The sequence below is a fragment of the Pseudonaja textilis genome, chromosome 2, assembly GCF_049901715.1.
Source record: "Pseudonaja textilis isolate UNSWEBS1 chromosome 2, rPseTex1.2, whole genome shotgun sequence".
Lineage (NCBI taxonomy): Eukaryota > Metazoa > Chordata > Lepidosauria > Squamata > Elapidae > Pseudonaja > Pseudonaja textilis.
In genome coordinates this window covers 159469628-159492214 of record NC_141991.1, presented here as the reverse complement: position 1 = coordinate 159492214, position 22587 = coordinate 159469628, and the positions used below count along the sequence as shown (strand labels likewise).

The window sequence follows — 22587 nt, the reverse complement described above, 5'->3', positions numbered from 1 at the left end:
CTTCCCAAGGTTGGGTTGGTTCAGTGACTTGTTGCAGGAGGCCAGGGGTTTTTCCAGTTCTGTGTTTCATTGTGGCACAAATTGAGCAACTTTTTACATAGTCCTTGACATCAGTTTTCATTTTTGGCCACCAGAACTGTCTTCTCAGTAAATGTAGGGTTTTTAGGAATCTGAAGTGGCCTCCCAGCTGGGAGTTGTGGCTACGCTTTAGTACCAATAGTCTTAGGGTTGTAGGTACATAAAGCTTAGTCCCTTTCCAAGATAGTCCATCATTCATTGTCAACTCGTTTTGATGGTCCAGGAACCAAGGGTTGGTCAATAGGGCTGTTTTCAATTCTGTAGTCAGCTTATCTTCCAGGTGTTTGGGGTTGCAGTTGGCTTGGGCTCGAGTGGTCACTTGGCCTGCTGATTGAGCTTCTGAAATTAAGGCTTGTACTATTTCCTCTCGGTGGCTGTCAAACTGAGGTTTTCTGGACAGAGCATCCGCCAGTACGTTTTTCCCTCCGGGGATATATTTAATGTTAAAGTTGAATCGCTTGAAATATTGGGCCCAGTGGACTTGTTTGGGTAATAATCTCCTAGGGGTCTTTAGAGCCTCGAGGTTCTTATGATCAGTCCATACCTCAAAGGCCTCTGGCGCCCCTTCTAGAAAATACTCCAAGTCAACAAAGCCCATCATACAGCGAATGCTTCTTTTTCCCAGACTGCCCACCTTTGCTCTGTGTCTGTCAGCTTTTTAGACACATAAGCACAAGGCATCAATCGGCCTTGAGAGTCCTTTTGCAGCAAAACCGCTGCCACTGCTACATCACTTGCATCCGTTTGGACAATAAAAGGCTTGGTCACGTCTGGATGCTGGAGGATGGGCTCACCTGCGAAAAGGCACTTTAAGACCTCAAAAGCTTTCTGACAGTCCATAGTCCAAGCCAGGGGTTGACATTGCTTTGGTTTGGTGGGTGATGGGCCCATTTTTAACAGCTCCGTCAATGGGAGGGCAACTTCAGCAAAGGACGGAATGAATTGTCTATAGAAGTTGGCAAACCCCAAGAAACTTTGAAGTTGTTTTCGGGTTCTGGGGGGTTGTGAGTCTAGCACCGCTTTCACCTTTCCGGGGTCCATTTCAATCCCCAGGTTGGGTATTTGGTAGCCTAAGTAGTCCAATAACTCTTTGTGAAATTTGCATATTGAGAGTTTCACATATAATTTGGCGGCTAGAAGTTTTTTTAGAACTTGTCGGACTAATTGAACATGTTCTTCCATGGTTTCACTGAAGATAAGAATGTCATCCAGGTACATGAGGACACCCCCCTCCCCGGTAAAGGTGCAGGTGTAGCACCTCATTGATGAGCTGCATAAACACTGCAGGAGTCCCCTGAAGTCTGAAAGGCATGACTTTGAATTGGAAGCTACCCAGAGCGCAGTTAAAAGCAGTTTTCCAGGCATCTCCTTCTTTGATGTGGACCTGGTAGTAAGCTTCCCTGAGATCTAGCTTGGTGAATATCTTGCCCTTCGATAGATGGTTCAATAAGTCCTTCATAAGAGGGAGAGGTAGATGTTTTTGACGCATACAGTGTTCACGCCTCTAAAGTCAACACATAATCTCAACCCGCCATCTTTCTTCTCCTTGAACAACATGGGGGCAGCTAGTCTTGATTTGGCAGGCTCAATAAAACCTCGTTCCAAATAGATGTCGATGTATTTCCTTAATTCAGTCATTTCAGCAGGTGTCATGGAATACATCTTTGGTTTTGGTAATTTCGCCCCGGGCTCTAATTCTATGGCACAATCAGTGGCTCGATGGGGAGGCAAGACATTACACTCTTCTTCACTGAATGCATCAGCCAAGTCTTTGTATTGGTCGGGTACCTGGGAGTTATCTGGGAGAAGGTGGGATGCGATGAATGCTGGCTCAGGTTCTGGGTTCAGACTGGTGGCTTTGTAGTGGGTGGAAGAGGGGGCAATGGGCCCAGTCCTATGAGGATTTTTCTGAATCCATCCTCTCATTTGATCGTCAGGGCCCATTTGTCTAGCTAAGCAAGTCCCAGTATGATTGATTCTGACATCCTGGGGGCCACTATGAAGCGTATGAGTTCGCGATGGGGCCCTAATTCCATCTTGATCAATTCAGTCATCTGAGTGGCTGCCCCCCCAATTAAGGTTCCATCCACTTACTCAAATCTGATTTGGCGTTTTAGCGGGTTAGTCTTTATGCCCAATTGTTCAACGATGGGGAGTTTGATAAGAACACCCAGTATCAATGACAGCTTCTAACTCCCCAGCCTCCCCCGTGTTTGGTACCACTAACTTGACCTTGACTGTAAAATGTATCATGGGATCACTCACCATTGGGTCATCTTCGCAGGTCAGGTTCTCGGGGACGTGGTGGCGGTCTGGTGGTCCATTCCTCCCATCTGTGCAGAGGGGGCTTTCCCAGCTGTGTTTGGTGAACCCGCCACTGGCCGGAGGTCTTCCTTGATTCTTTTGACCTCTAACAGCTGGATTAGACTTTGACTGTGGAGCTTGTGGTACAGAAGTGGGGGCCAGACAGTCTGCTGCTCTATGGCCAGCTTGGCCACATTGGTAACATTTCAGCACCCTGGTAGGTTGGGTACGAGCAGGTTCGACTGATCCGGTCGGCGGTCTCCTAGCCACAATTCTCTTAGGCAGGGATGCTGGAAGGGGTTTCCTGTGTGGGTTGATGCTGCGATCTAAGCTTAGGGATGCAACATACCACGATTGTAAGGTCTCTGGGATTCCCTTAATTTCACAGGCCTTCTATACTTCTGGATCAATGGCTTTTTAAAAATACTGTAAAGTCATTCTTTCAGGCCAATCCATGAGGTGGCTTGCGATCCTTCTAAAGTCCCAAATGAATTCTGACAAGGGTCGCTTGCCTTGCCTCATTTCCATTAACTTCTCTTCATTCTCTGCTACCCTGTCTGGATTTTCAAATCTAAGTCTTAATAATTGAATAAATCCGTTTACATCGTATAATTCGGGGGCTTGTTCATTGTGTAGTTGGGCCACCCAGTCTGAAGCATCCCCTTCATTCATCCCATTTGTTATGGCCGTAACCAAATCACGCTCTTTGGCATATTGATCTCCAGATTGTTCTATATGGGATAGGATTCGAGTGAGGAAGTAATTGAAATGTTCATGGCGGCCATCGAATACAGCCTCAAAGGGTATTCGGTCCAGCCTGGGTCATGGTTGCGGAGATGGCACATGCCAGGCCTCTGCAGGTTGTACTGGCATGGAAGGAACAGGCTGTGTGGCGTACGTAGGCTGGGTAGGCCCCCTGAATCCTGGCTGAGTAGTGCCTCTCTGGAATAGGGGTCCCTGTGGCCTTACTGCCAGTTGGGGCTGCGATTGTGGTTGCCAGGAGGAAGATGGGTGTGGCCTGGTTCCCTGGTCGGGTGGAGGGGATGTGACTGCTATCTGCTGTCTGGGCAACCCCCCTTCAGACCAGGGCTGTGTTGGTGCTGGCTGCCATTGGCATTGAATCCACCCCTGGCCTGGATAAAATCCCCACCCTGGAGGGATACTCTCTGCAGGAGGCAAAATTCCTTCTGGAAAACGAGGGGATTGCCTCTGAGGCTGCAACATACCTCTGTTAGTTGATGCTTCTTTCTGGCTTCCTCCAATTGGCATCTGTATAGTCTCCTCATTCCTCACGATACTTGTGTAACTGAATATGGGTGGTCTCAAGCTTCCACCCATCCAAACAGACTGGGAGACCAAACCTGTCACCTTTAAATTCTGGAACTGTTGATGTAAATCTGCCCCGATGGACTTCCAGGAATAATCTGGGGGTTGTCTTCTTGAGAGAATTCCTACCCAAATTGTCTCTCTTCCCTCCAATCCGACAGAATAGCCATATGCTTGGGACTAGAGAAAGATTTCTCTTCAGACAGCTGGGTTACCTCTGGGTTATAACAACTTCTTGAGTTGAAATGCTTCGGTATAGCTCCTAAATCTCTTTCTCCAACTGCCATCCTAGAAGCATCCATCATCTCCTCCCAACAAGGGTTGGCAGTTTCAATTAATGCTCCAGAGGGAGGGCCCCCACACAGTCCCCTCCGCACACCTCCAACTTTGGCTGATTGTTGATAATTCCTCATCTCAGGAAAAAGAACTCCGGGTATCAGCCAAGCCCTTTAAAAAAAAAATTGATTTGGGAGTGTATCCATGATATCAATCACTCCGAGACGTTATCTCTCCAATTGATTTATTAGAAAAAGATCTGGCATATCCAAAGCAATTTCCCAAGTGAAAGTTTTTTCGCACGTTACACAGAATCCACCTTCTCTCCTCCCACTTCTACACTTCATAAATCATGAGAACCAATTAACTGCAACTGGAAATTCTTAATACAACATACAGAATAACCTTGAACTTTTCAACTCCTCTAACTCTCAAAAAATGTGGCAGGGGAGGCAAAACTAAGGAGGGGCGCTCTGTGAGGCCACAGAAGAGATTGCAATCTCCTGTTGAGCCCCAGAGCTTTTTCCCTCTATGCCACGACAAAGAGACGAGAGGGCCAAGATGGCTGCCATGAAGTTGGGACAGCCGAGGATCAGTTGCAGGAATTGGGCGTGGGTAGTCTAGTGAAGAGAACACTAGTGGAGACATGATAGCAGTGTTCCAATATTTGAGGGGTTGCCACAGAGGAAGGGGTCAAGCTATTTTTTAAAGCGCCCAAAGGCCAGACAAGGAATAATGGATGGAAACTGAATAAGGAGAGATTTAACCTGGAAATAAGGAGAAACTTTCTGTCAGTGAGAACAATCAACCAATGGAACAGCTTGCCCTCGGAAGTTGTGGGAGTGTCATCACTTGAGACTTTCAAGAAGAGATTAGACTCCCATCTGTCAGAAATGGTGTAGGGTCTCCTGCTTGGGGAAGGGGTTGGACTAGATCAGAGGTCGCCACCTTTTGGACCTCAGGGACCATCAAACTCATAATTTTAAATCCCGGGGACCACTAATATGAATTTTGACTGGCGGTGGCTTGCTGATGTTGGTGAGAGAGAGAGAGGTCTAATCTAACCTCTCTCCCTCCCCCTCCCTCCCTCCCCCCCTCTCTTCCTCTCTCTTTCTCTCTCACACACACACAAACGGGTGGGATTCAAATTTCTTAACAATTGGTTCTTGGGCGGGGCCTAATTTGTGGGTGTAGCTTGGTGGTCATTTGACTGGCTGGGCATGGCTTGTATGTAAATATTATAAATATTTATGTAAATATTGATTTTTTTTATTAAAAAGAAAAAACTTTTACCCCAAATTAGGCAAAGCAGGGAGGCAGATTGAGTTGCTTACAGAATCACAGATTCAAAGATCTATCTTTCTGCCATTGGCTACCTGAGCCTGTCACATACAATTTGCTTGCAAGCAAACTCACAAAATTGACTCACAACATACCATGTATGTAAATATTGAATTTTTTTATAAAAAAGAGTAACTTTTACCCAAAATCAGCCAAAGCAGGCAAGCAGATTGAATTGCTCACAGAATCACAGATTCACTTAGAGATCTATGATTCTGCCATCAGCTACCTGCACTGAATAATAGAAATTTCAGTCCTAAGGAAGGTTCGGCTCCGCTTAAAAGCAAAGCCGGAGATCTAAAGATTAGCTAGAAAGCAAGAAATCCAACGTTTCCTGCTTTCTAGCTAATCTAAATCTCCCTGCACAGCAGAACAGCTGATGGCTGGGGGGAAAAAAAGGAAAAATAGCAACTTATCAGGCAAATTTGCTAGGTAAGGAGTGAGTGAGTGGGGAGGGTTCCCGTGGGCCATGGGGTGCTTCAGCCTTGTGTTCCCGCAGAGCCTGGATTAATTGCTTTGGGGGGGGTGTTCTGGGGGTGACATTTCTCTGTGGCCCACCAAAATTTTCTCATGGACCACCAGTTGGCAACCACTGGAATAGATGACCTACAAAGTCCCTTCCAATTCTGATTATCTATTACCTGTTACCTAACAAAGATGCTGCAGCGAAGTTAGTGAACAGTGTTTGGAACTAGATGAGAAGAATCTGTTTTTATTCAAGTCTTTAAACCTCAAAAAGAATCTGGAAAAGGAGTCACAATTATCTTTAACCTAGCAGCAACCTGGCATATTGAAAAAAAATATTAAAACTGGATGAGAAAGAACTGGAGGAAAAAAGATAGAAAAAATGGCTAAAATATAGAACATTGGACTTCTAAACTGGGCAGGCATTTTACTGGACAGGCATTTTGAAACATTGGAAGTATTTACCCAAAAATTAACATCATCTTTATATTGTGGAAAAATGGGGAAAATGTAATTAATATTGAAATTTAATATTGAAATTTAAGTAAAGAGAGCCACCTGCTGATGAAAGGAAGAATAGCATATTCCCAAAACTTTTTATTGAAGAATTAAATGCAGAAGGAAAGAAAATATTGCTGAAAAGACCCCTGAGGATTACAACATAAAATTGGATTTATAGAAGGACCTAAGGAGGTCCTGGAAGATTGAAGGTGCGTTTCAGAGGTACAGGCAGACTAAATTGGGGATAAAGAAACAAGAACATTGAACTGTTAGAGAGGTTTTTGTAGATTTGAACATATGGTTTTAGACTATTGGATAAAAGAGATTCAGTAAAACTCAACAAAATGCTTCATCAAAAAGAATGGACTGGAATTTGGGAAGAGGTGGCATTGGCAATTCAAAGTACAAGGGAGACACCGACAAGACATTGCCAGAAAATTATGGAAAGATTGGAGGATATAGGTGAAAAACTGGAAAATACAATACAAAAGACAGTGAGTGTTCAAGACACTCAGGAAGAGGAGTCATCTGAAAAAGGAGATGAAAAAATGGAAGAGACAAAACAAAAGGGACAAGAGGAAACAAAAGAGACCATAATAAATACAATAGGGACAGATGATATAAGCTTAGCGGAGAGGACCTTAAGGAAAATAAAAAAGAAATTGGGGAAACAGGAAGATTTTTATGGGAGAGAGACAGGGGTAAGAGCAGATATTCTGAAAATTAGATAATGGAAAAGGAAGAGAAGGGAGAAAAACTTAAAATGAGTAGCCAAGATGTACAAGCAGATCGAAACAAAGACCCAAGAGAGGAATATGGAAGGCAAGCTAAAAAATGAATAATTAAAGCTTTAAGGTGGATAAGAGATGTATCAGCTTTAAAATTCAGCTGTCACATTTCATGGAAGGGGGGGTGGAGGAGTTGAAAAGTTCAAGGTTATTCTGTATGTCAGATTAAGAAATTCCAGTTGCAGTTAATTGGTTCTCATGATTTATGAAGGTAGAAGTGGGAGGAGAGAAGGAAGGAGAGAAGGTGGATTCTGTGTAATGCAATAATTTCACTTTGGGAAATTGCCTTTCACATGCCAGATCTGTTTCTAAATAAATCAATTGGAGAGAAAATGTCTCGGAGTGATTGATATCATGCATACTTTCTGGATGCCTTACAAGATGATGGTTAGAAAGGGGAATTTAACTAATATAATAGTGGCACAACAAAAAAAAGAATAGAAAGAAGAGATTTAGAGAAAGGGGAATTAATAAAATACACATTTTCATATAACAAGGAGAAGTAGTAATAAGAAGGAAAATTATATTTAATGAATGTAATATGTGTGTATGTTGCTTAAAGGTAGTAAATATGATTAATATTTTATTTGTATTAAAATGAATGATAAATAGAATATGGTGATTGCTACAAAATAATATGTTGTAAGATAGAATAATTAAATAATGGGGGATTATGAATCAAATAAGCATACAATGAAAGATTTTAATTTAACATAACCAATGGTATTATTATTATTAGAAGTCTATTAATTTGAAAAATGAAATAAATATGATGGATAATATTCTATGAAAGATGGTATATTTAAATAATATGATGATTGGCATAAGCAAAATAGGGTGATTGTCATGAAGATAATATGTTGAAATATATTCACAGTAAAAGATATGATACTTAAGATAGGATGATTGGTATAAAAATCATAGAAATAATGAATAATTGAACAATGAAAGATTATAAATTAATACAAAGAGGTGTACTATTATTAGAATTATATAAGCTTGTTCGATGGAACAAATATGATTAATATCAATTTATTTGTATTGAAATGTATGACACTCTGATACAACATTGTTCACACACTGATATGTTTGTAAAAAAATAAAAACTTTTTAAAAAAGATCTGCAAAAAGAACAAAAATCAATTAGGTAACCATTCCAAATTTTGATTTTATTTTCATTTTTAATTCCCAGGATTTGGTCCTTAAAAGCTTTAATTTAGTAAAAGGAACCATATTTCCTGATTTGGTTTGTTAGATGTTCCCAGTTGTCCCCATTATTTCTATTTAATTTGATTATAATTATTATATTATATATAAATTATTATATAAGTCCTATAATTGTTCTCTTCTAGTTTCATGGATATAATATGGGTGAGAATCCCATTCAAGTTTCAGGGACAATCCAGTATCTTTTCCCTACTGATGGAGGGCAAATCCAAGCAGAAAAAATAATGTTTGAAAAAGGTAATTTTTTTTTTTCATATTGTGAAGGTTTCCTATTGGACATTGACATGTTTATATGCTTCTCACATGGTATAAACATTATCCTGACACTTTAGTCAGAAATTAAATTAATTGGAGGATAAGACTCTCTATGACTAATACTATAGCCATGCAGGCTAGATATTATTTCCACATTGCAGGCAAAACACTTTTCAAAAGTAATTGCTGCAGAACATGCTGGAAGATGAAATTCCACCTACATATTGCTTGTTGGCTTCTCATAAGAATCTGGTCAGCTGGTTGTGGGAATAAAATAGTGAGGACTGATGGTGAGGTAACATAGACCAATTATGTTCAATAGGACTTGCTTTAACATAAAATGAACAGTTGTAATAATGTGACAAACTGGCATGTCCATCTCAGCAATATTTCTCGACTCTTAATTAAGTATACAAAATGTATTAGAAGAAATTAAATGCAAAGAAAGATACATTTAAGGAATTCCACTAACAGATAACTCAATAGATGTGATATTTTGATATGTATATTTTGAATTCTGATATTTAAAATTATTAAATTCTGACAAAGTGATATTTAAAAATGATTTCACATCACTAATCAAAATTAATATGCCAGACAGAGGTTAATTATTGATATAAGAGTTCTAAGGGGATATTTATGTATCAACAAATACATTTAATTAAATATAATTTTAAGAAAATTCTGTTTTCACTTCGTTTTTGAAAGTTATACTTATATATGTATCTTACTTTAAATATTATACTAGATAGGTTAATATAGAAAAGAACTAGGAAACTATATTTAACTTCAGAAGATGGATTCAGCAAATGTTCTAGCAATCTGTATAATGTAATTGCCATATGGATTATTTAACATTAGAATCATGACTGCCCATTCTGATATTAGTTATTTATTTGTTTTCTTTTTCTAGGGTCAACCTTAGTTAAAGTGAAGGTGATAAAAGATAATCACAGTTTCTTCATTCATATAATAGATCCTCAGATAAGCCTAATAGAATGTAAAAATGAAGAAGGAAGTTTGTGTTCCCCAGAAGAACATGAGATAAAGCCAGGTAATCTAGTGAATATTAACAATTTTAAAAATTCATTTGGGTAACTATAAATGATCAAATCATGGTTTCATTATTCATAAAAGTGCTTCAGAAATGTATGCTTATCTTTTGTGTGCAACCATTCCCTTGATTAGCAAAATCCATAATTCATTGCGGTTTCTTTGATTCACTTTTAAAAACTTTACATCTATATCAAATTCCATACAGTGCATATTCCTAGATACAGTTTTAGTAATATAATACTCAAAACTTTTTTTGAACAAACAATGGTAGCACATTATTTAAGCCTCTTCAAAACATTTATTGTTTTGGGTTATTTATCTGATAATTATTTTTTTCCCTATTTGTTGACTATTTTGGGAAGAAATATTCCTTCTCTAGCAAGCATGATTTTTAATGTTATGCTCAGAGAAGCAAATTTTTATTTGCTTTTAGATTTTTTTAAATCCTGCCTTTATTATTTTTATAACTAAAAACACAAACATACCCGATATTTCTTTCTATTTGCCTCTCAATAACAACCCTGTGAAGTGAGTTTGGTTGAGAGAGAGTCACCAGTCCAAAGTAACTGAGTCAGTTTTCATGCTTAAAGCGGGATTAGAACTCAGTTTCCTGGTTTATAGCCAGCTGCCTTAAGGAATAGAGCATTTTGGATCCTAGTCTGATCATCTCTTGTACAGTACATATGTCAGGCTTTTACAAGGCAACTCAGTCAAAGGCATTAGTTTCTCTTAGGAGCAAGTCTTTGGAATCTGGCATTAAAGGTCACTTATTCCAAAGCAGTCCATAATTCTTGGCTTGCAAGTTTTTTATGTTCTCTAGTGTGTGAATCAAGGACATTCTATCATCTGAAGAGGAGTAATAATTGAGTTGTTGAGAAAGATTCCTTGATAGCTTTACAAATGCACAGCTTATTTCACATCACTACATTTTCAACTTTCTGCACCTTAAAATTAACTCCTCCCCGATCATGATTTTTAATATTTAGAGTGGCTAGAGTTCGTGAGCTGTCTGCAGTGGCTCCATCTTGGGCCCTGGACTGTATGCTATCATGCAGAAATCTTGTTTCTGTCAACCAACTGAGCCAAATTACAAATTACTCAAGATAGAAATTTATCTAGGGTTCAGTTTCTTGTCCAAACCCAGAACTGCCCACCCTGGTTGAGACTTGAATTCTGGATCTGAATCAGGACAGCCAAGTTCATGAGAGTGCTGATGTATGACAAGGGAGGCAAGGCGGAGAACCCTCAAATGTTTGGGAAAGCACTGAGGCCCTGCTAAGGCTTTGCCAAGTAACCAATTCACTTCAGCTTTGCTTGTGTGGAGACTGAAGGAATACAAGTGTTTTGGACTCTGCCTGAAAGCATTATCTTATTGCAGTAATTTTTCTGTGATAGATTCTTACCTTGATGCTCCAAGCTAGGACTGTCAAACTCCCGGCCCATGGGCCAGATGCATCACATGCTGCCCATGCCCATGCTCAGTTTAGCAAAGGGGGGGGAAGTCCCGATATGTCACGTGACTCCGCCATGATGACACAAGTTTGAAACCCTGCTCTAAACTGTGTCCTATCACCCAGAATCTTGAATCATTCTATACTAGTACTGTACAGAAATCTGTGTAGTTGTAATACTTTGTATCCAAATAAATGGCTTCTACAAAACAAGACTACTTCCTGAAATGATTTCTCTTCAAAAGTGAGCCAATATCAAATTACATTCCTAGTGTTCCCTTCATTTAGTACCTCAGTATTGTTAATAAACCTTCTTATAGCAGTTTAGAATTCTAGCAGTTGAGAGAAGCTTTTTTTTACCTTTTTTTTTAGTGAACTTTCAGTCAGTGAATCAAAAGTCAGTGTCTAGTTCATCAAGAAATAGCTACATTTGTAATACTTGTTAAATATTCAGACATAAATATTCATTTTCCTTTATTTTAGAAAAACTTAGTCAAGGAAAACCGCTGAGCAAATTTGGATCATTTTCTGCAACCTTAGAAAATGAAATCCATCTTTCCTTTAGTTGTTATGGGGCTTCAGGAAAAGCAGCAGGTAAAACATGCGAAAAGGAAAATGTTCATATATTCTGTGTCACACTTGTTCTACACTATGTTATGTTGAAAGATGATTTATACAGTAGCCATTACCTCATAATGGATTTTTAGCATCTTCTCAAAAATGTTGTCTAGAATCCACACAATTCCTGGGAATTTCTGTTCTGTATTTGTTCTCATGAATAAATTTGTAGCAAAGCAAAAATGAGAGTCAAAAGACATATTCAAATACAAGTTGGTTATGTATTTCTACCCTGTTTTTTGTGAGAAATGTTTACGGCTGATCTCAGATGTCTGCTAAAGAGAAACAGAAGCCTTTCTCTATTTGATTGAGTAAGATTTCCCAAATTCTCAAGAGTCCTGTTCCTTTGTAGCCCACATCTAAATTACTGTTCATTCCTGAGTTAGTTCCACTGAAACTCTGCTCTTGTTGTCAAACCTTTTAGACCAGGGGTCCTGAACCCTGTGGCCTGTTAGGAACCGAGCTGTATAGCTAGAGTTGAGCAGTGGGCGAGTGAGCAAAGCTTCATCTGTACAGTGTTTGCAGCTGCTCCCCATCACCACCTCAGCTCCATCTCAGATCATCTGGCATTAGGACAGCGAACCCTCCTATAAATTGAAGATATGAGGGATTTAGATTGCATGGTCCTCTCCTACCCCCATTCCCCGCCCATGTCTTCTGTGAAGCCAGTTCCTGGTGCCAAAGGTTTTGAGGCCACTGCTTTAAAACAAAATCAGAATCAAAGCAAAACCCAATCCTAGTTTCTGTCCAGAGTTAAACAGATGCATCCAGATTATAACTGGTAAGAAAAACACAGACCACAGAATCACTGTAAGGCTTTAGCTAATGTCATTTGCCTTTCAACCAATTAAAATATTTTTCCAACATGTTTGCCAAAGTACAAATGTTGTTATCAATTTAAAATTTTAACCTGAAATATGAACAAATTGAAGTATTTGCCTAGGGAGCTATTATATTAATTGCATTTAATTTTATTTAAATATAAAGGGAATGAAATCAAGTGTAGATTTTGTCTGGGCTCATCTATTGCTATTTTGGAATACAGTTCCTGGCATATCACTCAAAGGACATTTCTTGATCTAAAAGTAGATGCACATTTTTAATGTATATAATGCTCATTCTGTTTCATCAAAATAACCATTTCCCTTACAGAAGAAACGGATCCTTATTTGGCAACTATTCTGGCTATCCCATCAGTAAACATGCCGACTTCGACTTTTCTTTCCTCGGCTTTTTCTTCCGGTGCAGTTCCTGCCACAGGAAAGGCAAAGCCAGGTAAAGAGAAATCAGCCAAATCCTTACCATCTGCCAGAGTGAGTTCCCGTATGACAGTAAACGTATCACCTGAAGAATCTCCAGTTCAAGAAGAGAAAAAGGTATGAATATAATTCATAGAATACAATCATAGGGCTGAGAGGGGGCTTGGAGGTCTTCTAGTCCAACCCCCTGCCCTAGGCAGATGTAGATAAAACACAGAACAGAGTAACAGACTTGGGAGGCACCTTAGAGGTCTTCAACCCCCTGCTCAAGAAGGCGATCTATACCATTCCAGACAAATGGTTGTCCAGGCTCCAGTGATGGAGCACCCACAAGTTCTGAAGGCAAGTTATTTCATTGATTGACTGCTCTCACTGTTAGAAAATTTCTCCTTAGTTTTAAATTGCTTCTCTCCTTGGTTAGTTTCCATTCATTGTTTCTTGTCTTGCCTTTTTGGTGTTTTGGAAAATAGTTTGACTCTCCTCTTCTTTATGGCAGCCTATCAAGTCTCCCCCGTCCTTCTTTTCACTGGACTAGGCAACCCAATTCCTGCAACCATTCGTCTTATGTTTTAGTCACCAGTACCCTAGTCATCTTTATCGCCCTTCTCTGCACTCTTTCCAGAATCTGAACATCTTTTTTTTATTGTGGTGACCGGAACTGGATGCAGTCTTCCAAGGGTGGTCTTACTAAGGCTTTGTAAATCAGTATTAGAACATTGTGTGATCTATCTCTCTGTTAAAGCAGCCTAGGATTGCACTGGCCTTTTTTTCTGCTGCTGCATACATTTGGCTTATATTTAAGTAATTGTCCACTAGGACTCCAAGGTGCCTCTCACAATTACTGGCATTAAGCCAAATTTCACCTAGTCTATAACCATATGGTTAGTTTTTCTTGCCTACATGTAAAACCTTACTGTTGAATTTCATTTTGTTAGATAGGGCCCAGTGTTAAGTCTATCAAGAACTTTTTGGAATTTGAGTTTGTCTTCTGGGGCGTTGCTCATTCCTGCCAGCTTAGTGTCATCTGAAAATTTGATGAGTTCCCTTTCTATTCCCTCATTTAGATCATTTATGAAAATATTGAAGAGTACTGGGCCTAAAATGGAATCTTGGGGTACCCCACTACTTACTTCCCTCCATGCCAGTTGTTTTCCAAATATATTCTTTCCAGATATCCTGATTAAATATGGAGTCTATGCAGCAAGCAAGATATACTCCCATTGGTATAATAATATGACTGATGATCACAAATTAGGATATTCAGCAAACAGTATATTTTTGGCCTTCTTCAGTTTATTAGTCACAGTTCCTTACATCTTTTTCTAACTCCTGTGTACATTTGCCAGGCAGTTTCACTCCTACTTTCATGTAGCTTAGAGAATAGTTAGAAAGAGGGGTGTTACTGTTTCTGTGAACTAATCTTGGGAACCATAGAAGAGTATTGAAGCTCCCAGATAGTGGCAGAGACAGAAATTTAATACCTGCAGAAGCTCAAGAAGACCTTGTTCAATTTCAGCTTAACATCAGAATCTATAAAAGATATTAGTACTTTAAAAATGACCCAGAATACAAAATTGTATGAGTCCATAGATCATTGCTCTCTGGTAAATAGTTGTACTCTTTCAGTCTAGGAAAAATTAATTCCAGGCTTTACCCTGGGTCTGGGTAATAAGCAAACCCTCTGATCAAATTTTACAACTATATTTGGAGGTTGGGAAATTGGGATCACTGTGTTTGATCTGCAACAGAGAGGAAGAAAACTGGTTTTGAGTTCCTTCCAGGGGTGGGATTTCTACAGGTTCAGACCGTTTCTTTAGAACTTGCTGTTACGATTCCATGCAGTTCGGAGAACCAGCAAATTGTGCCCCTGGCTGGCTCCACCCCACCCTTCTCTGCCCGCCCCCTCCCCTCCCCCCCAGTCACCCCTTTCCCCCCTCCCGATGATCAGCTGTTCTGATGATCAGCTGTTCTGGGATCCCCCTCGCTGTCTTACTGCTTCACCCAGAAGGCTTCCCTGAGGCCCAGGAGGCAAAATGGGATGCACGGAGGGACACGAGGGAGATACTACGTGCCCCACCACGCTCCTTTTTTTTGCCTTCCTGGGCCTCAGAAAAGCCTGACTAGTGGGAGCAAAAACACCCCTCAGGAGGCTTCCCTGAGGCTCAGGAGGCAAAAAAAACAGGGGAGGGGTGCTGCAAAGAAGGAGGAGGAGGAGGAGAATTGCACTGAAGATGATGTTTGATTTTGTTGTAAGTGCAATGACAATAAACTAAACTAAACTAAAGAAGGAAGAAGAAGAAGAAGGAAGAAGAAGAAGAAGAAGAAGAAGAAGAAGAAGAAGAAGAAGAAGAAGAAGAAGAAGAAGAAGAAGAAGAAGAAGAAGAAGAAACAACGCCCATCCAGTCACATTGCCATGTCCACCTAGCCACGCCCACCTAGCCACACCCACCTAGCCATGCCCACAGAACTGGTTGTTAAAAATTTTGAATCCCACCCCTGGTTCATTCCATTAGTCAAGGGAAGCATATAGCTTTTAGTAGACAGATAATTTATTGTTTGATTAGTCTTACAACTGTATCAAATATAAAATGAAAATAAAATACAGGATATAAGTCCAATGCAAAATAAATAAAAGGAGATACAGTGACAAAATACTTATGTGTTAAATACTAAGACTCAATATTCAGGTAAATAACATCACCTTTACAGGGTACCTCTATCTGTTCAATATAACAAGTCCTTTGGTCAACTGTCTTAGTCATAAAGGTAGCAGTTTTGTTCATGATGTATAGATTAGAATCCAGGAGGAAATAAGACAATCTGCAATTCAAATCCCAGTAGGCTTTGAATTTCAAGTAGGGATGTTAAGTATCTAACCCTAAGAGGGGCATATAGTTGACTATCAAACAGAACAAGAACAATATCTTTGATAGCTGAGCATTGCATATACATGTCTTTTCATCATATGGAAGATGGTGGAAGTGCCCATATGTGGCCATGAAATCCAACAATTCAAATCTGGCTCTAGTATAGGCCGTTCTTGAAAATTAGGTCACACTCAGAAATAATTTTTGGCAGAAATTATTCAAATTGAAAAATAATTTTGTTCTTCGCCAACCAACTTAAAGATCTATTTGTTGCCAATAACTCCTTGTCAGTTTGAGTGCTAATATCTAGAATTAAATAAATAAAATTGCTAACCACAAGTGTATATTAACTTTTTGAGCTTTCTTTGCTCTCTACTAACTACAGAATGAGTAAACAAAAATCAGATTTTCCTACCCAGAATTCCCAGTGACTGAGGAAGCAGGCGTTTTTAAGAAACATGTTGTGGGGAAAACAAAAAGAGGAAGATATATTGGATATGTCCCCCCCTTGAGTTATTTGTAAAAATAATAAAAAGTGGGATACAAATAAATAAATATAAATAAGCTGGAAATGGTCTGTGCTTTGCAGCCAAGCAACCATACCAAGTTACAGTAAATACTTTTTTAAAAAAATACTTAGATACTATGGCAAGCAATTTGTTACGCACAAAATCTAAAACCAATAGAAAATAATTCTAAAAATACTTAATTACCTTTGCTAATGCTAAAATTAAATTAACACTTGGCAAAAACTTTCCAAGGAGATTTTATGTACTAGTGCACTATTTTATTAATCATTAAAACTATTAACCACTGTGGAGAGCTGAAATGTTTGTAAATGTTTTTAAATACATTAGCATTTTCTGCTTCTTTTGCATACTGTAGACAGAAAGAAATGAGCCAATCCAAACCCAAGCTGTTCCTGAAACCCGTGTTTTCAATACTTTGAATGTGTCTTCTCCCAACGGATTGGTAGTTACCTTTATTGGTCAAAAATTCTCAGGTTAGTTGTATAAACGTTTTTTTACAAAAGCAGTTGTGCTGTTAATGTTAGGTAATGTTAGGGTTAGATAATAAAAGCTCTTATGTTACATCTTGAGTACGGAAAGCTTTTTAGTCCACACAAAAAGAAACAACACTATTAGCTTTAGTGACTAAAATATCCTTTAGTAAGCAAATTGATGGCAAGCAGGAAATATAGTAAACTTATGATGTACCGGGATCTACTCAGTTTTTAGTTTTTAGTTCAACTGTGTGGGAATGGTGACATATTTTTAGTTCAACTATGTGGGGATGGTGAAATATTTTCTATTAAAGTACTTTCTCTGAAAGTACCCCAATTCAGCTAGAATGAATTTACAGCTAAAGATACCTGAATCAGGAAAAAGAACACATTTTATTTTCTAAATCAGAATTCTGGTTTGGGACAGTTTTCTCTGCAATTAAAAAAAATCACATCCATTTTATTTTTACAGCATATACACATCCCATAGTTTACATAATTGTGCAACTACTCAAGGAACTTTTCAAAAATGTGAAGCACTTTTTCAATCTTCGATGCATCAATTTTCCTGATGCTGGCTTTTAAATGAAGATTTCATCCATGTAAACTTACTTCGAAATATAACTAAGACTTTCAGTAAAAAACTATTTCTGAGATACTTCTTTATATTGCAGATTTAAGATTGAGAATTGTTGCGTAGTAGTTGGACTTCATTTGATACTAGCATTCCTGTTACTGAAAAGACTTGAGGTTGATTTTACTATGGTGACATTCTGTTCAATTTATGGTAACAAATAGAGTTAATGGCACTAATGGTAAAATATTAATTTGCAGGATTAAAATAGATATGAATAGAGCATTTGTAGTGTTAACATTTAAAACATTTGAACTACTGCCTTTACTCTCTGACTGACCTTTCATACCATGAGGTATAAGCATCCATTTGGGTCAATATTTGTATGTTCTTACTGGGTTTCCAGGTTTAACTTTTTATAACATCAGTAAGATCCACAAGTTTCCATATACTACTGATATTGTAATCTTTGTAACTGACTAACAAAATGGTTTTGATATGTAAAAGGTGAGGAAAAAGGAGAGAAAGACAAGAGCGATGATGAAGAAAGCAAAACAGATGAGACTAAATCAGGTGATGTCAAGCTGGAAGAAATCAAAACAGAGTACAGCAAAGAAAAGCAGACTCAACACGAGCCCCTAGCTAAAGACAATGGAAACAAGACAATCAATGCCACAGCCAGTGTTGAATCTGGAGCAGTTTTTACCATCAGGAATGAGACTGCCAGGGACAGCAAGTCTAAGATGGAAACAGAGGATAACTATATGGACGAGGAATCTCCTTTTGAAATATTTATTAGGCAGAGCTATCCACAAAAAGTAAAACAGTCACAACTTCACAAAACAGTGAAGAAACCAATAGAGCAAGAAGTATCCAGAGTAATAACACGACAAGGGACTGTTGTAAAGTATATGATAGATGGATCCACTCAGGTATGTTCATTTAGCATGAATTGTAAATTCACTTTTTGTTACTGAGTTAAATTCTGATTGAATCATAAAACCTTAATTAAATAGACTTTACCACAAATAATGATAAGGTATTACCTATGTATGAATATATATCCTTGCATGGTATGTTTTTTTCTGTATTAATTAGTTTTCTCTTAGCTTAGATGCATACGGAGAAGCCACTGTGCTTTGCTAATGTTTCCAAATGGTTTCAGTCATTTTTCAGTAGGAAATGTGGCCACTGAGGAAGTTTAATTGTTGAGTAGAGATTTAACAGAATAACAGAGTTGGAAGGGACCTATTGATGAAATCTATAGAATTGATTCATCCAAATGTAAATTTAAGTCTGTAGAAATGTTTAACCCAAATATAAAACTTACCTGAGTTTTTTACATGTTTTGGTCATTTTTTAATCTGAACCTAGTATTGTGTTGCTGTACTGCATATATTTGTAGCTGATTAACATCACATTTTGCTTTGCTGTTTTTAAGATACTCTTTGCTGATGGCACAGTGATTAGGAGTCCAGATTCTGGCCCTGTGATCCCACCTCCACCTGCACCCAGCACACCTCATACAGAGATCACACCCACTCCGGAGACAACCATCAAAAAAAGCAGTAAGTCACATAGTTCAGGACTGAGGAAGAAGTTGAAGTTGAAGAAGTCAAACAAACAAATTAATAAATGTTATCAGGTAAAATAATATAATGTTGCATAATTATAGCACTTTATGTAATATATTACATCACATTGTTCTGTAGGATAGGCTATGCAATCCATAATGCTAAGAACCATGTTCAATATTTGTGCCTCTATAAAAATAATGTCACATATTCTCAAACAGCAGTAAGATGCATTTATCCAATATTATTCTTCCCCAAGAAATAGTCTGACATCTGAAAGGCTAAAAATAAAATCCCAGATCCCTTAAGAAACCTTGGAAACAAATATCTGCTTAAAAGTCCATCTTCAGTCTGGAAGTCAAAAACTTCGAGATCAGAATCTAAATTGTCTGTGAAAAATTATTATTATTTTGCTCTTGATCTATCATGGAGCCATAGGATTCCATGGAGCTGAAAATATCTGGTTATGATTTTTCTTGCAAAAATTTTTTGTGTCTGTATCCTTGTCTTTATGACTAGGTAGGTTTAATGAAAAACAGTTCTGTCTTTTGACAATCAAAGAGTAGCAATGAAGGAGTAAGACTTCTAATGTCCACATTTTGTGGTTAGATAGTTAATTGGAAAAATACATGCTGGCACTTTAGCTGTCCTTCACATAATGAAGTACTTAGAATGTTATCCCAGTGTATGAATAAATCTCATTTTCTCCTGATTTTCTAGGAAAAAATACTAAAGGTTTGCTTGCAGGAAAAAATGAAACTATTGAAACAATTGCTGAAGAACCTGTGCCTGAACCTGAACAATCTACTGATGCCTTTGCTGGCACTTGGATAACAACTACCCCATTAGGCATTCAGATAGGTACCAAGGGAACCGAAAAGCTTGATCTGAAACCACTCTTGTCTTACCAGGCCACTGATCCAGTTAATGGAACGGTACTATTTGATGCCTTTATAAATGATACAATCCATTTTTAGAAAATAAAAAATCAAATCCATATTTCCAATGTTTGTATTAAAGCATTCTGACCTGTTTGCTGAGCATTTAATCCATTTGTAATATTTCATTAATAAATTGATATTCTAGATAATGCTAATGAGAGAAGATAAAGTATTAATGGTGGAGAAAACAGATGGATCCCGAATAGTAGATCATGCTGATGGCACCAGAATAAGCACCCTCTTCCAGGACTGTGTAGAAATTGTTTCTTCTAGTGAGAGCGAAGAAGCAGGTATCATTGCTAGTTAGTAATACATCAATGTGGGAGAGGTGGTTGATAATTTCAAATACTTGTGGATTTAATTTTTCATTACTTTATTATTATATTTCTAAAAATATGAGTTTAATCACATTTCAGTGATTGTGCAGTTAGTTCATTTCTTTATATAGATTCTTCATCTAAAATTGAGACTATATCTATGATTGGTCAACAAGAAAAATTCCCGGCTTTTCACTTATTCTTGCAGTATGATGCATAAATAAATCACATGGAGAGCTACAGCTATTACAGTTCTTCATAGCTACTTTCTTCATATTATGCTGTTGCCAAATATTTATGATGATCAGATTCTCCAATTTATTTGCAACATGCAGAACCTAATGGTGGGCAAAAAACTTCCTGTTTGTTTTCCTCCTATAAATACAGAACAAAATAAAGGAAAAACATACAAAAATGAAATATACTATAAAACAATAAAATATTATGCCATATTTTGAACAACAGATTAAACTTTTACCACATGGAATCACATTTGACACTTTCCATTTTGCATTTATAAAGAACCACATGAAGGCTGAAAATGAATACACTTCTTCAATTTAGAATTTTTATATGTTCTGTTTTTTTTATTCATACATTATGTATTCTCCACAATGCTCAAACTTGATATATCCATGATTCATAAATTGTCAGATACCAAATAATTTACATATACGATTGCACACAAGGTTCATATCTTTAAAATGTAGTTCTCTTCTCAATACTTTATGGATACAAATACTAAACAAGAAAGAGACAAACAAAGTATAGGTCCAAATAATATATATTAAAGTTCAGGGAATTCTAATTATTTTTTTCTTTCATATTGTATATCCAATGATCCAATCCTATATATAGTAAATAATAAGAAAGATTGTTGTAACCATATATCATAACACAGGAATGCCATAAAATAAAATAAAATAAAATAACAATAAAAGTATAAAACTATACAATAGAATAACATAAGTCTTAGATGTAAAAAGCTTACAATGAAATAAAGCCAAAAGTTACAACTATGAACTTAAATTTAAATGACAGTAGAGCAGAAGTAGCTACTTGTTTGCTGACAGGTGGAAGCACATTTACAAGGAGATAATTCAGTTTTTCAAGGTCAGAGCCCTTGAATTCATTTACCATTTGATCCTGATCCCATTGTAAATAGGCTATGGAAACTATGATAGATAATGTCCTACACTTGACCAGCACTAAAAGGACAGAGGAGTTGCTCGACAGGGAGCTTACAAAAACTTCCTTCAAGATATGTGAGGGCATGGTCTACAGATGAAGGGCTGCTAACATTTTTCTCAATGAAACATGTTGACAGGGTACTGTTTTTATAATGATAAAATCAAGGTTAAAATGTACAGTGGCATCTTTATTAGCATTCTTTTCAAAAAGCCATCTTTAATATTTTCTCTGTTCTAAGATCTAAGTTCTCTTAATGGTGGTAAAAATACATTTGTAGAATAGATAACAAAAATTCTAAATATATGTTTTAAAATTATCCCAAGCAATCATAAAATTTGGTGATTGCCTGTTTCTATTTTTAAAACTGCAGACTCCATATCTCCCCAGCCATCTGGCCACCCTCACAGCAGCAGCAGCAGCAGCCCCCCTGCCCCCCCACACCCACTATGCTCAGGCTGCACCTCCTCAGCCACCTATGCATATACTCTTATTCCCATTGTTAACAAGTTGAACAAATGAGAAGTTCTCCAAAAACATTATTTCATCACAATATTTCTCTCCAAACGATGGACTCCAATAATTCTTGATCATTTGAATTATAGTCCAAAGAGGGATAAGATTTTTGAGATAAAACTTTTGTCTTCTTCCACAAACATACATTCTTTGATATTGATAAATGCTTTTTTAACATGAGTTGGTTTTTCTTTCATAGACAGTTACTCTCAAACTATCACAAGGAAGGTGAAATGCATGCGTATTGAAAACCCACACTTTGCAACAGTCCTAACAAACTCTGAGGACAGCACTTGTTGTGCCATTTTTGCTGATGGCACTTCAATTATATCCAAGCCACAAGGAACATACCAGGTTAGTTGAAAATTAAGATCTGTTGGGCTTCAAACTCCTTTTATTTCAATGTTCTATTTATTTCAGTGCTTCCAATTTAAATAAACCAAACTAACCATTGCTACACAAAGCAATTAATATGCAGCTTTTGAAACTAATGCTGGTGAAATGATTACTCTAGAAGTGGAAAAGCACACATACAAAAAGAGTGACAATTATACCAAATAAGTAATCACTCCTTACTGCAGTCAGGCTTCCTAGGGTGCCTTATAGATATACTCCTCTTATAATACAAGATTTCTTTTTAAATGCCATACAAGGCGGAGGTA

At 37.8% G+C, this 22587-nt stretch overlaps 1 protein-coding gene across 6 annotated transcripts in view; it reads left to right on the top strand.

Annotated features, from left to right (window-relative positions):
* The window catches only part of SPAG17 (sperm associated antigen 17), a 114227-nt gene that overhangs the window by 53565 nt on the left and 38075 nt on the right, over positions 1–22587 (top strand). For all 6 annotated transcript variants that reach the window (XM_087926226.1, XM_087926227.1, XM_087926231.1 and 3 more), the window contains 10 exons: positions 8432–8543; positions 9475–9615; positions 11552–11662; positions 12839–13062; positions 16698–16815; positions 17897–18321; positions 18831–18957; positions 19684–19898; positions 20050–20194; positions 22125–22279. In XM_087926226.1, coding sequence (XP_087782352.1) covers positions 8432–8543; positions 9475–9615; positions 11552–11662; positions 12839–13062; positions 16698–16815; positions 17897–18321; positions 18831–18957; positions 19684–19898; positions 20050–20194; positions 22125–22279 — 1773 coding nt within the window. The remainder of the gene's footprint in view (positions 1–8431; positions 8544–9474; positions 9616–11551; positions 11663–12838; positions 13063–16697; positions 16816–17896; positions 18322–18830; positions 18958–19683; positions 19899–20049; positions 20195–22124; positions 22280–22587) is intronic.